General features: G+C 46.7%; 5 protein-coding genes across 7 annotated transcripts; 2 read left to right on the top strand and 3 right to left on the bottom strand.

The window, feature by feature from the left end:
* Positions 1–75: 75 nt before the first annotated feature.
* On the bottom strand, positions 76–2,223 carry LOC6619970 (diphosphomevalonate decarboxylase). 2 transcript variants are annotated; one of them, XM_002044146.2, is made up of 4 exons: positions 2,099–2,223; positions 1,967–2,037; positions 1,455–1,572; positions 76–1,394 (listed from the first exon to the last, which is right to left on the bottom strand). In XM_002044146.2, exons 1-4 carry the CDS (start codon positions 2,148–2,150, stop codon positions 469–471), a joined length of 1,167 nt encoding a protein of 388 aa, XP_002044182.2. In that variant the 5' UTR covers positions 2,151–2,223; the 3' UTR covers positions 76–468. The 2 variants fall into 2 exon arrangements, with proteins under 2 accessions (XP_002044182.2, XP_032580232.1); XM_032724341.1 differs by having other exon boundaries at positions 2,095–2,187.
* Positions 2,224–2,439: 216 nt separating this feature from the next.
* LOC6619969 (T-complex protein 1 subunit zeta) lies at positions 2,440–4,762 on the bottom strand. Its single transcript, XM_032725450.1, has 2 exons — positions 4,505–4,762; positions 2,440–4,104 (listed from the first exon to the last, which is right to left on the bottom strand). The coding sequence occupies exons 1-2, from the start codon at positions 4,639–4,641 to the stop codon at positions 2,640–2,642; spliced, it is 1,602 nt and encodes a 533-aa protein (XP_032581341.1). The 5' UTR covers positions 4,642–4,762; the 3' UTR covers positions 2,440–2,639.
* A 308-nt stretch (positions 4,763–5,070) lies between these two features.
* On the top strand, positions 5,071–9,896 carry LOC6619968 (putative zinc finger protein 840). 2 transcript variants are annotated; one of them, XR_004362354.1, is made up of 4 exons: positions 5,071–5,964; positions 6,121–6,477; positions 6,871–8,651; positions 8,714–9,896. XR_004362354.1 is itself a non-coding variant. In XM_032724468.1 (3 exons), the coding sequence occupies exons 1-3, from the start codon at positions 5,242–5,244 to the stop codon at positions 8,062–8,064; spliced, it is 2,274 nt and encodes a 757-aa protein (XP_032580359.1). In that variant the 5' UTR covers positions 5,071–5,241; the 3' UTR covers positions 8,065–9,896. The 2 variants fall into 2 exon arrangements, 1 of the variants encoding a protein (XP_032580359.1); XM_032724468.1 differs by having other exon boundaries at positions 6,871–9,896.
* Positions 9,897–10,732: 836 nt separating this feature from the next.
* Positions 10,733–11,904, bottom strand: LOC6619964 (DNL-type zinc finger protein). Its single transcript, XM_032724469.1, has one exon. It carries the CDS (start codon positions 11,746–11,748, stop codon positions 11,173–11,175), a length of 576 nt encoding a protein of 191 aa, XP_032580360.1. The 5' UTR covers positions 11,749–11,904; the 3' UTR covers positions 10,733–11,172.
* Positions 11,905–12,192: 288 nt separating this feature from the next.
* On the top strand, positions 12,193–13,678 carry LOC6619963 (required for meiotic nuclear division protein 1 homolog). The gene has a single exon (XM_002044139.2). The coding sequence runs from the start codon at positions 12,319–12,321 to the stop codon at positions 13,579–13,581; it is 1,263 nt and encodes a 420-aa protein (XP_002044175.1). The 5' UTR covers positions 12,193–12,318; the 3' UTR covers positions 13,582–13,678.
* The last annotated feature ends 308 nt before the right edge of the window (positions 13,679–13,986 follow it).

Genomic DNA, 13,986 nt, shown 5'->3' with positions numbered 1-13,986 from the left:
CGCAAAATTATTATATTCAAACAAATGTTTGCCCTGCGACCCCACAAAAAGCATTCAAAATCGAAAAGAAAGAAGTTAAGTTCGTTTACAAAGCGTATTTGTTGATTTTCTATAAATAGTATAAATACAAATGCAAAATAAATATAAACCAAAGTTAGCTCAAATTGCAATTAGAATTGATTTCCGTTTTTCATAATTTTATTTAAAAATAGCCAATCATTTGTTCACCGGAATTCATAAATAAATAAAGTAAAAATAAATAAAGAGAATAAATTAAGGTGTTGCAATTGAGATATTCAAATTTGGTCACGTAAAAAAGAATAATCGTGCACATTTTAAATGTTTATATGTGCCCCATTGTACATTTTGGTCCATCCCACAATTTCGCATAAATATATTCTAAAAAATATTTCCTTTATAGAATTTCTGTGCCCTTCCTCATGCAATTCATTCTCAAAATAACTCTCATCACTCCAGCGGAAGTCCATTTATCAATAAACTATTATCAGCGCTTAATTCTCTTGGTCCTTCGCCGACTTTCGTGTGGATTATATATCTGAAAGCATTTTTAGCATGAACATCCAGTGAATCCAATTTGCTGCACTCAGCATCTTGCACTTTAGGAATGGGAAGACCTCGCAAGTAGGTGTCACCATCCGCCAGATCATTGGGGAACACCTTCTGGATAGCGCTCAAGAGATGCGGAACGTGCTCCGCCAGGACGTAAAGGCATGCATTTGGACCGGCATCGAAGGTGTACGCGGCATGATAGCTACCCATTCGATCGTTATAATCGTGAACGAAGGACACGATCCTGTGCGACACATCGTTCATGTAGACACACGGCGGATAGGTGTCCAGGGCGACGGCATGGAACTGATTTGAGTCCTTCATCGTTATCTCGGCGAATGCCTGAAAGTCATGGCTTGCGATGGCCTCCCTCAATCGGGTAATCCGGTCGGGAACCACTTGCTCCACGCGATGCTTGATCAACTGCGACGTCTTCACCGCCTGTTGCATGCCCCTTGTCGAGGCAGTCTTCTTGCGTGCATCGTTGACGACCAGGATGAGAACATGCATGTTGGGCCAGTGGTCGGAGGGAGCTATTTGCCTCGCCACCGAATCGCTGCCATCATCCAGTGCTCCGCGATGCCACTGCACAAAACCGCCATACAAACTGCGACATGCCGATCCACTGCCTTGCCGCGCCACCGTCGTCAGCTCCTCACTCAGCGGTATGTCGTAGAGTCGGGACAGGGAGTACACCAGACAGGCGTAGCCAGCCGCACTGGATGCCAGTCCGGCGGCGGTGGGGAAATTGTTAACCGATGCGATGTGCAGCTTCCAGGTTGGCGGAACCTTCTGGGAGCCATTCGCCACAGCTAGTCGATGGACTGCAAGTGCATTTTTATAATTAAGATTCTATACTTTTATATATTTAACTATAAACTCACCTTCTTTCAAACAGCGCTGCAGGCGGGAACCCTCTTCGAAGGGCACCTCCTCCCCATTCAGCCACATGCGATTCCTTTCAAAGGATTCCGATGCAGTCACTGTTGTCTTGGCGCACAGCTTGGGGTGGTGATGGGATCAAGAAAAGTAATTGTTCAAGATTTTAAAATTCTTGATAAATTGTTATTTAAAAAAAAAATTCGATATTACAGGATGTCGAACACATATTCAAAAACCCATTTTTTTAAGTTAGTAATTCCATTTTAATCTTAAAAAAATTCAGTGTCAACACAAATCGAAAGAGAATCGCTGAAAAGTGAAAATCTGTGAGATCTTCCCAAATTAAATAGAAAGTTTTCGTAATATTTACATTTGTAAGAAAATAAAAACTTCGACTACGCGCACTTTAAACATAAACCATTATTAAAAGGTATACAGCATCTAAGGTTTTTTTTTAACCACAATTTGTTGGCTTTAACACGCAAATAAATATTTAAATATCTTTCATATTTACCTCATCGGTGCTCAGAGTCATGCTAATTGAATCATTGACGGGCAGAATGAGCTCTTCGTGCCGCTTTCCCCCTTTAAAGGAATGCATATGCATAAGTTTATGCGCCTATAAGATATGTATTAATTTACCCACAATATTTGATGAGCGCTATGTTCACGGGCGCCACACAAGTAACCGAAAACATGTTTGAATATGTTTTTAACTCAGAAATTCACTTGTTTTCAGCTGCTTTCCAGCGAAAGCGACAACTGTTGACTGCGGTGTGACCAGCAGTGGACTCTTCAAATATACCATGTGCCTCCAAAGAAAAATGTTGTGGTGAGTATTCCCCAATTACCGCCCATATTAAGGTTTGCGTCACGGCTAAACCGCTATTTCCATTTATTTTTTAAACCAACGGATCGTGGTGAGTAAACATTTTTGTTAATAAAAGTAGAAAATACATTAGCGTTATATAGAATATAGTATAGAACTGTGTATGATTTTGTTTGTTTATTATTTGAATTGTATTTTTATTGTGAATACTTGCAGCCGCAACCATTCCTAGTTCATGTTTCCAAATTATTAACGTGTTAAGTTTTCTTTTGGTTGTGTGGCTTTGAGAGACGCGGGTTAAGGAGCATGTGGTGCATTAACTTAGTTAACTTGAATGGGTCGGATGAAATGATGGGGACTAGCCTTTGAGGCTCGTCATGCCCGCACGCATGACCTCGTCGACGAGAAGCAGGTTGCTGGCAATGATCGAGCAGGAGTTGAGGATCTGCTTCTTAACGATGTAGTTGTCGTAGACGCCCAGATCCACAGGCTTCATGGGCTCGCCGGTGGCCAGATCCAGGCCGACCAGTTCGGGACTCATGCGATCCTCGACTGTCAGCTTGACGATTGTGTCCTGGGCATCGTAGCCGCTGTTCACGGCCAGCGTCTTGGGAATGACCAGCAGAGCATCGGCAAAGGCCTGCACTGCCAGGCGGGACTTGCCCTTGATGGTATCCTTGAAGGCGACCAGCTCGTTGTAGGCGCGCACCTCGAAGGCTCCAGCTCCGGGCACCAGAGCCTTATCGGCAATAGTGTTGTTGATGGCACGCAGACCGTCCCTGATGGCGTCCTTGATCTGGGTGATCGTGTGCTTGTTGGGACCCTTGATCAGGATCGTGACCGACAGCGGGTTCTTGCAGTCCTCCACGAAAGTGTACTTATTCTCGCCCAGAACATGCTCGTACACCACACCGGCGTATCCCAAGTGCTCCTCCTGCAGATCGTCAAAGGAGTTCATTGCAGTGCCACCGCAGGCCAAAGCCAGACGCTCCATGTTGCGGCGCTTGGCGCGACGTAGGGCCAAGATGCCCTCCTTGGCCAGGGCGTCCAGCGAGATGGGGTCAATGCCCTTCTGGTTGATCAGGACGAAGGTTTTGTCGGTGCCATCGCACACGGAGCGCTTCAATTCGATCACCTTCTTCACACGCTGGTCGATGAATTCGCGCTCGGCGCGCACAAAGGCCTCACGCTCCTCGGCGGTCTTGTAGAAGAAGCCAGAGTTGACCTCGGCCTTCTCGTACTCCAGCGAGACATTGGCCGTAAGGATGTAGGCATTCTCCAAACGCTTCGGCATGTCCGGGTGGCGGGCACCATGGTCCATGACCAGTCCACGCACCAGCTGTGTATCGGTATCGGATTTGTGCTGCATCTCCATCAGCTCCACCATGTGGAGGTCCACGGGCTTGGTCTTATCGGCACTGGCAATGGTCAGCACAGCATTCACGCAGACGTCTGTAAGCAGATCGGCCAGGGCGGGATGCACCTTGGTCTTCAGACTTGTGTTGGCCACCTCCACCAGGTTCTTCTTGTTGATTTCCACGGGCACCTTGACCTTGTCGAGCACCTCCAATGCCTTGTCGCGTGCATTCTCGAATCCATCGGTCATGATGCGAGGATGCAGTCCCTCAGACAGATAGATATCGGCCTGCTTCAGGAGCTCGCCAATAAGCATCACAGTGGTGGTGGTTCCATCGCCGGTGGAATCATCCTGGGCCGTGCTGGCCCTGGCAATCATAGAGGCAGTCGGATGCTGAATCTGCATTTCGTGCAGCAGGACATTGCCATCCTTGGTGATCTTAATGTCGCCGGCGCCAGAAACCAACCTGCGAAGTTTCTAGAATTAGTATGTTTGTTTCACGTTTCACGGCGCGTGAGTCAAGTCACGCCTCTTTCGATGTCATTTTCTGAATCGCACGGTGCTGGATATGCCGTTAAACACACATTTCTTACTAAATTAAAACCTCAGGGCGCATCTTTCATTTAAGATTCTTTTTGAAATTGAATAAAAACACTTGGATTCTAATCTTTTTGCCGCAGACTTGCAACATTCCCTCTCTTTCTTTTGCGATGACGCATACCGCTAGTTCAAGTCTAACCTCAAACTTGCAGTCGCCGCAGCTGTGGCCAAAACGCTTGTTTTTTCGCCTATATACTTGCATTCTTACTCAAATTGCTAATGAAACGCAAAGTGAGGAATATTAGAGGCCCGTTTCAGTCACTTACATTTTGACGGTGCCCTTGGGTCCCAAATTGGAGCGCATCACATCCTGCAGTCCCTTGGCGGCACTGATATTGATGGCCAGAGCCTGAGAGGCGCGAGCAAACTCGGCCTTCGGGTTCAGCAAGCTAATCGAAGCCATCGCGTTTCGCAATTAAACAGAGATTTTCTTAACTGGGCGAATTAAATCAATAGGAATCGGCACAAATCCAAGCACGCTGAAAGTTAGCCGAATCGAAGAAATCAGATGACAAATGTGACCAGATGGAGGGAAAGACAACTAGAGACTTCAAAGCAGTACTATCGATAGTGTTGAGAACGATTTCTTAACATCATTAACGATAGTTTAAATCACTTCCAATTCGTAGCACTTTTATTTTTTTTTAATTAGATTTTTCGTTTGCACGCAACGTATTCAAGTGGTTAACATGTAAAATAACAATTTAAGAATTTGTCATATATTTCCCGCTAGTAATGGCTTCTTTCCCGCTAAATCACAGCAAAATAAGCCGCAAGATGTAATCGGCTCACCTGCGACCACCAATGGCGATTAGTGAATGAAATGCAACCGTGCGCCCAAACCCCAACACTAAAAAGTTTTTTTTTTATTGGCCAAATCGGGATAAAATCAAGTCAAAATAAGGCATAATACTAGAGTGCGCCAACCGCAGCGTAGAGTAACGAGAGACTTAATTGAATTCCGAACGTTAACCGGACAGGACGAGGATCCGCAGGCGGCGCGATGAGTGTCCTGGCGTATCCACGTACCAACGACGAGGAGATTTTCCGTCACTGTACCAAGGACTGCGGCATGGTGACGGCCACAGAGGACTTCCAGTACTTCGCCCTGCGTTGCATCTTCTGCAGCGAGAAGTTTCTCTACTTCGACTCCTTCATCGGCCACATGCAGACAGTTCACCTGGGCGACCAGTCCGTGGCGAATACCTCCTCCCGTCTCCCCTTCAATCTCGGCGAGCCCATGTCCCTGTCCGGTCGTAACGGGGATCTGCCCAACTTCCACGAGATCGAAGACTTAACGGACGCGGACACAGCGCTGCTGGAGCCCCAGATGGTCATTAAACAGGAGCTCCAGGATCTGCCCTGCAGCGATGATGATGTAGTCGCCGGCGAGGAAGACGACGATGAGCCACGGCTAAACGATTCCGAGGCCGATGAGGACGAGGCAATACTACCCGAAAGCGATGTACCGGTGATCAGTTCCAAGACGCGAGCGCGCAAAAAGGTCACAAAGCAGCGCCAGAGGAACATGTCTAGCGAGGTTCTCATCGCCGGCGACGGCGATTCCTCCATGGACGACTACGGTGATCCGGATCACAGCTATATGGACGACAATTCCGGAGAGTACATGGACTTTGCCGGATTCGACGGCGTTAACCACAGTGGCTTCGGACCCGAATCGGACTTTCTCAGCTATGATGAGATGGTGGAGGAGTCCCTGCTGGGAGTAAGTTATATTTTTATGCTATATACATACAGATATATATTTTGGGAGCGATTTTCGCCCATCGATTTAAAAGCTTCATTTATTTCACCCTTAATTTTCACTCATTTCCATATATATACCTATTTGTAATGATTTTATCATTTTCCCACCCCTTAGCGCGACCGGGAGGTTACGATGCACATCAAGGACCGCAAGATGATCCAGTTTCTCATCCATTCGTATCAGCGCAACCCCTTTCTGTGGGACCACGGCAATGCACAGTTCCGGGATCGCGTTAAGCGCGCCCGCTTCCTCGACTGGATTGTGCTGGAGTTCAAGAGCCGGTTTAACATCTCGCTGGCCAAGGACGCCATCACCCGCAAGTGGGACAACCTGCGCACGGTATACAAGCGGGAGTGCAACCGCATGGCCCTGGAGAAGACCAACATCAGTACGCTGTGGTACTTCAAGGAGCTGCACTTCCTCAACGAGGTATACAGCTACAACGATAAGATGTCCGATGCTGTTGTCAAGGTTAGTGGTTCTCCCTTGAATTCGATCCTATGCGTCCGCTTTTCTGAAATGGGGGTGGATTGAAAAGAAATCTTGTTAGCAGATTAATAAACATAAACAGGTGGGCGACTTGAGTCGAGAAATTATTTATTTATCCACCGACGTGATTAGGTGGTTAGCTACCAAATCCTTCGTTTACTTCAAACATCGTAATTAAAGTCTTGCAAATATAATGGTGGACTTTTCTACGCCACTAATTAATTTTTCAACTGAATTTCTCCTGCATATGCGCAGTAATAGATTCCTCTCCTCCTTCCCACCTCAGAATGCAACTCGTAAATGCCTAATCAAAGTTGTTAGTTTTGTGGGGCTGGCTAATCATATGGCAATCAATAACTCTCATCCTTTCGACAGGAAACCTCCTATCGCCGCCGCTTCTCGGCCATTTGGAACGATACGTCTACTGCCAAGCTGCTGAGCATGGTGAAGCGGTACCAGTGCTTCTACAACCGCTTCGATCCCGACTACCGCAGCAAGGAGCGACGCGGCGAGGGACTCCATCAGATGGCCATTGAACTGCAGCAGCTGATCGATGTGACCACCATCCAGATATCGAAGCGCATTTCCCAGCTGCGATTCGATTACTCCAAACAGAAGATGGAGCGCCTTAACAGCGAGCGGCTGGGCAAGAAATTCATTGCGAACTATCTGTACTACGATCAGATGCACTTCATGGACGACGACATTCCGCCATTTAAGTGCGCACACTGCCCGGAAATAGTGCAAACACTCAGGGAACTGGACCTCCACATGCTCACCCACCAGCCCAGTTTGGGTGGCGGTTACTATTGCAACATATGCAGCATACAGTTCCACAATGCCGGGGAGTTCGACAGCCACAAGCAGCTGCATTTGGGCGGCGTAACCGAGATCAAGTTCAACTGCGAATTGTGCACGGCCAGTTTCCGCGAGAAGGCCAACTATGATGAGCACCTGCGGCGCCATAACGAGGAGCTGTTCCTGCCCTCGCTGGCGCTTAATCACAGCATCATGGAGGGCGGCCTGGGAGATGACGAGATCGAAGTCGAGGCCGAGGAGTCCAGAGGTAGCGGCAGTCGCCGAAAAAGGAGGCACGCAGCGAAAGCAACCGATGACATGGTCGACGATGATGATCAAATTGGCGGCGGTGGTGGTGGCGGCAGTGACATTGCCAAGCCGTATGGATGCGATGTGTGTCGCCGCAGTTTCGCCACACCGGGCCACCTGAATGCGCATCGAATTGTCCACCAGGATGAGCGGGAGCGGTGCCATAAATGCGACTATCCGCAGTGCAATAAATCGTTTGTGGCACGCAACAGCCTGTTCGAGCACCTGAAGCAGCACTACAGCAACGAGGAGTTCAAGTGCGACATTTGCGGCAAGACATTCAAGTCGACAAAGAATCTGCAGAACCACAAGCAGATCCACGACAAGATCAAGCGCTACGTCTGCCAGATATGCGGTTCGGCGTTCGCCCAAGCGGCCGGTCTCTATCTGCACAAGCGTCGACACAATCGACCCAATGGTGCCGTCGGCGCTGTTGGGCGTTCGGGTCGTAGCAGTCTGTGAGATAGGGATTGGGAGAGGGACAAGGACAAGGACTGGTCCAAGGCCAAGAGTCGCGGTAGGGGGCGCGGACGTGGCCGTGGGCGTGGTCGCTATGTCAAATAGTTTTAAATTTAACTAAAATTGAAACTGTAACGTCTTTAAATTGCCAGCAACTTGGGCAACTTAGTTAGCTTTCATAATCTTAGTTTTAGACTCACTCCGATGTTCAGATATATTTTGCAATTTGATTCAGTTGAAAACCAATGCCAGGGAACTGAAATTACGCAGTAGCAATAACTAACAAATATCATATTTGTATCTCCAATATTGTCTGAATCGAAACCGCGAACAGGGTCTCATGTATTATTTTGTTTTATATTTATTAACTCTCGAAGCTACACCTAATTTAATTGTACTCTATTCGAATCCACTTACCTGTAGACGTACTTAAACGCAAAAAGTATTTAACAACAACGCCCATGAATGCAACTTTAGTTCTAAGAGTATGATAGAACACTTACACTTCCTTTGACTTCCCAATGATTTTTGAGTGAGTTCAAATTGACAGAGAAGGCGATAGGAAGGGCCAGAAAGAGAGGGGTAGAGAGGTACTTATAATTAATAACAAATGCTTAACATTTCAGTGCCAATTTCGAGTTCTTCTCCCCAGACACAAACAGCATTACAATCTGATTATTGATGTAAGAATTGTATACATTCCTTCCCGTCCCGCGATAATCGATGTGAGCGAGTAGATGCATTCCAGAACTAAGTATTTCATAAAGTATTCTATGTACTAACTATATATTTATACGCAAGAACCACAACTGCAGCAGCCAATTGCCATCAAAACTGATAGACCGAACCGAAAGCCCAGCAAGATAAGCCGTTGATTAACAGCAATAACTAAGTTACTAAGCACATCTAACAAGCAACTATGTATGTTTAAGCCACACAATGAGAAAATACAACCACACCACATAATGTGCAGCACGTTGCGTGGCCATTGGCGCATTGCCATCGCGCCTGATGGCCACGAAACGCACTGTCCACGAACGACTGAATCTGTAATACACTTCGAGGCGAATTAGGTTCTCGAACAAATATCGCGCCACTTCGTCCTGTAATCGTAACTTTAACCTATCCTACATATATGTAATCCTATCTGTAAATATATAACGCGAGCAGGCCGATTATGTAACTATAAACAGCATACGAATCGTAGCTATAGCCATGGCAATATGTATAGCGTACGGAAACGAGAGCCCAGTGTGGGACGAAGCTTCATCCTAAGCCTAAGTTCATTTAGCATAATTTCGCAGAGCATCCGGCTCGGCGGCTAACTCAGTAATGCGAAATTAGCCAAAATCCAAGCCAACGCCTATGCAAGGATTTGGGATTCGGGATTTAGGGGGCGAGCATTCAAACAAATTGTGAAATAGTTAACAGAGGCGAAATGCGAGGTGACAAAAATACAAAACAATTTAGAGCCAGAGGGAGATTATTAATCACAAGAATCGTAACAAAAGTGCGCTTCCAGGAGAATCAGAAGGAAAAGAAACAAACAAACAAAAAAAACACCACACACAACCTACAAAACAAGCAAAGAGAAACTCATCCGAAAAAAAGAACGAAATATTTAAACAAACTAGCAGCGTAATGAATATGTATTTTAAACCGTAAGAAACGTCTTCGAAACATGTAAATTAACTGAGAGAAATGATGGCAGAAGCAAATCACAATTTTATTTATCTTAGTAATATCGAATGAGATTTTAGTAACATACAATATATACACAAGCGTATTCGAAGTATTCTCGAATAAATAGGTTTAAATAATTATTTAAAAAGCAAGCCAAACTAGTTTCATTCGAGGGCGGGCTCTTACTTTAACTTTCCACAAAAACATATGTACATATGGAGGTGGAACCACCAGACGCGATGCCTTGGAATCATCTTGTTTGTTTACACCATTTAAGTAATATATTTGGAATTCTCTTGACGTCACAAAAAACGCAGCGTCATGCTGAGTTGGGTATTCGAAATTGTATGCCTATATGACACTGAAACAATCTGCTTGGTTTTTATCAAAATAATAAACAATATCTATATATCTATTTCAATATTTATTATGGCAAAGCAACAGATTGGGCTAGATCTTAAAGTTTCAAATTTATTTAATTTATTTAGATGTCAACAGTTGGTAGAACCACTTGGCATTAACTACAGACTCCGTGGGACTTACTATCTTCATTCCACGTGCCATCAGCGACCAAAATCCGTTGTTGTTAGCCCATTTGGGGGCATATCTCCCAGGGATTCGGCGCCTTAAGACGCAGAAACGATCACTCGACAGGGGCGTGTTTGTCATACTTATATTTATATATGGGGTATGCATTAGTGTCTAGCCCCAACGCCGTATCTATACCTACCAATCCGGCACATTTCACCATTGCGTCGGCAGGTCGGCAGTGTGCCAATTTTTATTGTTGCGGTAATTAGCACTCCCGGCTGTGTTTTGACCGATCCGATCAATTAGCGAGCGGCCACCGAGCCTCTCGACTTCTACCGGCTTCTAGGGCTCTCCAGATACATAAATGCGTCCACTGTTGACTGGGCGGGATTCAGAGTTTCGGGTAGCGTCTAGTATATATGCGTGTGCGTACACGGAAAAAAAAACCAGGTCAATATAGAATAGGCACGGCGTATATTGACAAAAGTGGCGGGCTTGTAGCCCAAAACTTGATGATTGTACATATACTTTAACATTTATATCAACAATTTAAGACATTTTGCTTTCTGTGTACCCTGATTAGATAGTCTACAGCGGAATAACAGATTTAGCCATATACAATGTATTTTTTTAGCTTTTGAACTGGTCGTTCCTTTAATCACTTTTTTAGGCATTACTCACGGCCCGAAACAATCAACAATTACAGTACAATTATTATATACAGCCGGCTGAGCTCGGAAACAAAATGTGGGATTCCGGTTTGCAGTTGGGTACTTGGGTGCTTGGTTGCTTGGGTTCAATGTGCCACCCCGTGTCGAGTGTGTCCTCCTCAGACACGGTTCGCAGGTTGACGGCACCAGGTTCTCACCTCTACTGATGCCCCTTTGACTAGAGTTCCTAAATCAGCTCGCCGCGCTCGTTCACCTTGATCACCCGGACGCGGGCATGCCGGTCGGCCAGCACCTGGTCGATATTCTTGCTGGTACTGATTCCAGAGCTAATGCTGCTATCGCCATCGCTGCCGGTGAACAGTCCCAGATTGTCCTTGATCAGATGGTCGACGGCACAGCCGTCGCACTGTAGGATCACCACGCCGCTGTAGTAGGCCTCCTCGCTGATGGTCTTCGTGTTGCGGGTGTTGCACAGCTTGCAGCGGTACACCAGCTCCATGCGGCGTTGCATGCGTCCGAAGCGCTTCAGTGTCGTTGGCGACAGAGAGCTATTCGCCTGGTTTCCGGACGTGGTGCGTCCCAGGTCAAACTGTTTGGCCGTGAAATGACACGCATCGAGTATGGAGCGCGGTATGGAAAGCGGTGCTGGACGCGACGATTTTAGCTGCTGCTCGGCATCGTTGGTCAACGGCACGGCGTCCACCGCCGGCTGCTGCTGGGTGGCGTTGAGGATCGCGTTTTGTCCATTCTGGCGCAAATAGTTGAGAGTTCGCGATGTGAAGATGTTGCGCAATGCGTTCATTTTATGTTGCTATTAAGCGGTGTTGCACACCCGCGTTGCTTTCTGCTCTTGTCGCCCGCTGCAGTGCGTCCTGAATTCAGGCGTCGCACGTGCTGAATGTTGGGTAGTTACTGCGCTTTGTTTTGCCCCAAATGAGGAAGAAAATGGTTAAGTGGAGCGATGAAAACAGCTGTTGGCTATCGTTATCGAAGCAGCGCAGGCGGTTGGCTGGAAAACACAGCTTTTTACCGCTAAAATTTAGTTCTCACACTTTATTTTGTAGCCAGGTTCGGTAATTTTTCTCTATTGGCAGAAGTTTATGTATTGCGAATTGAAGACTCGTAACAGCATTTCAAAAAACAAATTTGTAGTATAAATACCAAGCAATCATGGAAATTCATATCTTAGAAAAAGCTAACGGCTGAAGAACAGAGTTCACCACTGAGCACCTATCGAACCCGATAAACACAACAAAAGACAATCGGAGGCCGGCTACTATATTATATAGCCACCAGATACGATTCGTTACCAAGCCGATCTCATCCTCCAGAAATGGGCCACTAATTGCTGCTGGAGCATAAATCAAAAGCCATGAACTTTGCACGCCTGAGATTGGGGCAGATGGTCCTGGGAGGACTTCGAATTCCGCGCCAGCAGACGCAGACGCAGTGGATGATGGACCGGCGCCGATGGTTGGCCAGTGAAGCCACCTCATCGGCTGCGGCGCCACCTCAAGCAGCTTCTGCTCCTAGAACTCAAACGCAACCGCGGGTAAAACCATTGCCGCTAGCCGAGGAGCGCCTGGAGTCGATACTATCGCCCATTCGCACCAGGATCATTCGAAAGAAGCGCTTGGCCATCGATGAACTGTCCGCTTTAGGGTTTCTCAACACTCGTGGTTATACGACCGCCGAGGAGTACAATCTGGAGGATCTGCAGATAGCCCTTCGCGAGCAGAACCTGTACGAGACGAAGCGTTTCTTCTCCACAGACAATCTGGACGTGGAGCAGAATGTGCTCTTTGTGGCGGCCAAATATCCGACAGGTCAGCAGCCGCGGGAGATATTCTTTTTCCGCGAGGGCTCGGTGGTCTTTTGGAACTGCAGCGACATCGAGACGAACAATGTGCTTAGTTTCCTGCGCGCCTTCGAAAGGGAATCGTATGTGAGTGCCCTGGTTCACGGGGAGAGCGAGGTGATGCCCTATACCTACATTCCATCGACGGCGGTGGATGTCGAGGGCGATCTAGTGGCGGAGAGCAGCGACTTCAATGTCACGTCACGGGCATTCTTCCAGAATGGCAAGTTCTTTGTCACCGCCGATACGGATAGTTTTCTGTACAAGTACACCTTCTCCAATGCGATGGCACAGTCAATAAAGCTGGGCATGTGGGAGGCGACACTGGACCGCTACATAGACTCCATAGAGCATCTCACCGAGGATCTAAAGCGTGGTCGCCGATTAAGAATCTCGCGGGCGGCCATGCTGCGAAAAACCGGTGAATTATTTGCCCTGCGTCATGTAATCAACCTATCGTCGGATCTACTGGATGCACCCGATTTCTACTGGGATCGCGAGGAACTGGAGGCACTGTACCTGCAGGTGTGCTCCTACTTCAGCATCTCACGGCGCACCAAGGTAATGAACGAGAAGATCAACCACTGCGTGGAACTGGCCGAGCTGGTGTCCCACAATCTGAACGATGCCCATCATATCCGGCTCGAGTGGATGATCATAATCCTGATCATGGTGGAGGTGGGCTTCGAAGTGCTGCACTTCGTCAGCGATCACAGTGAACCGCATAAACTAGAGGTCCTGCCACTGGCTGCTCCTGCCGCCTCGATTCCCAATTAGCAAGTTGGCTTGGTCGACAGTTTTTCGTACTATATTTGTATTTTGCCGAAATATAGAATTGTTAGCGTTCCAAAAGATCGTTTGATCCGTGCTTTCATTTTATATGTTATCCTTATTTAATTTGTTGTAGACCGTTAAAAAATAACGATTTAAAAAATCTCGCCAGATCCAATCAAAAAAATGGCTAGATTAATCGACAGCACTAAAGCAGACGAAGTGTCATGCTATATGCTCTTTTTTCTCTTTTTATTAAGGTTTCAAAAGGAATCGTTCAGTAATTCCTCTGTACATAACCTAATGTGTGATAAAGATATATGAGACCAATTGGTATCTTAATTATAAAGTACAAAAGAAAGAAAAATCTAGTCTAGTTATCAATTACTTAAAATGCTATATGCTACAATA

The sequence above is a fragment of the Drosophila sechellia genome, chromosome X (genome assembly GCF_004382195.2).
Source record: "Drosophila sechellia strain sech25 chromosome X, ASM438219v1, whole genome shotgun sequence".
Taxonomy (NCBI): domain Eukaryota; kingdom Metazoa; phylum Arthropoda; class Insecta; order Diptera; family Drosophilidae; genus Drosophila; species Drosophila sechellia.
Note: the sequence above shows the minus strand (reverse complement) of the source record. Positions and strands in the feature narration are given on the sequence as shown.

Excerpts from the sequence above, each read along its gene's own strand:
- LOC6619970 (XM_002044146.2), bottom strand. The coding sequence starts at position 2,150 with ATGTTTTCGGTTACTTGTGTGGCGCCCGTGAACATAGCGCTCATCAAA. Across the intron at positions 2,038-2,098 it reads CATAGCGCTCATCAAATATT|GGGGAAAGCGGCACGAAGAG; the intron begins GTGGGTAAATTA and ends ATTCCTTTAAAG. Across the intron at positions 1,573-1,966 it reads TGACTCTGAGCACCGATGAG|CTGTGCGCCAAGACAACAGT; the intron begins GTAAATATGAAA and ends CACCACCCCAAG.
- LOC6619969 (XM_032725450.1), bottom strand. The coding sequence starts at position 4,641 with ATGGCTTCGATTAGCTTGCTGAACCCGAAGGCCGAGTTTGCTCGCGCC. Across the intron at positions 4,105-4,504 it reads CCCAAGGGCACCGTCAAAAT|GTTGGTTTCTGGCGCCGGCG; the intron begins GTAAGTGACTGA and ends GAAACTTCGCAG.
- LOC6619968 (XM_032724468.1), top strand. The coding sequence starts at position 5,242 with ATGAGTGTCCTGGCGTATCCACGTACCAACGACGAGGAGATTTTCCGT. Across the intron at positions 5,965-6,120 it reads TGGAGGAGTCCCTGCTGGGA|CGCGACCGGGAGGTTACGAT; the intron begins GTAAGTTATATT and ends CCCACCCCTTAG. Across the intron at positions 6,478-6,870 it reads TGTCCGATGCTGTTGTCAAG|GAAACCTCCTATCGCCGCCG; the intron begins GTTAGTGGTTCT and ends TCCTTTCGACAG.
- LOC6619964 (XM_032724469.1), bottom strand. The coding sequence starts at position 11,748 with ATGAACGCATTGCGCAACATCTTCACATCGCGAACTCTCAACTATTTG.
- LOC6619963 (XM_002044139.2), top strand. The coding sequence starts at position 12,319 with ATGAACTTTGCACGCCTGAGATTGGGGCAGATGGTCCTGGGAGGACTT.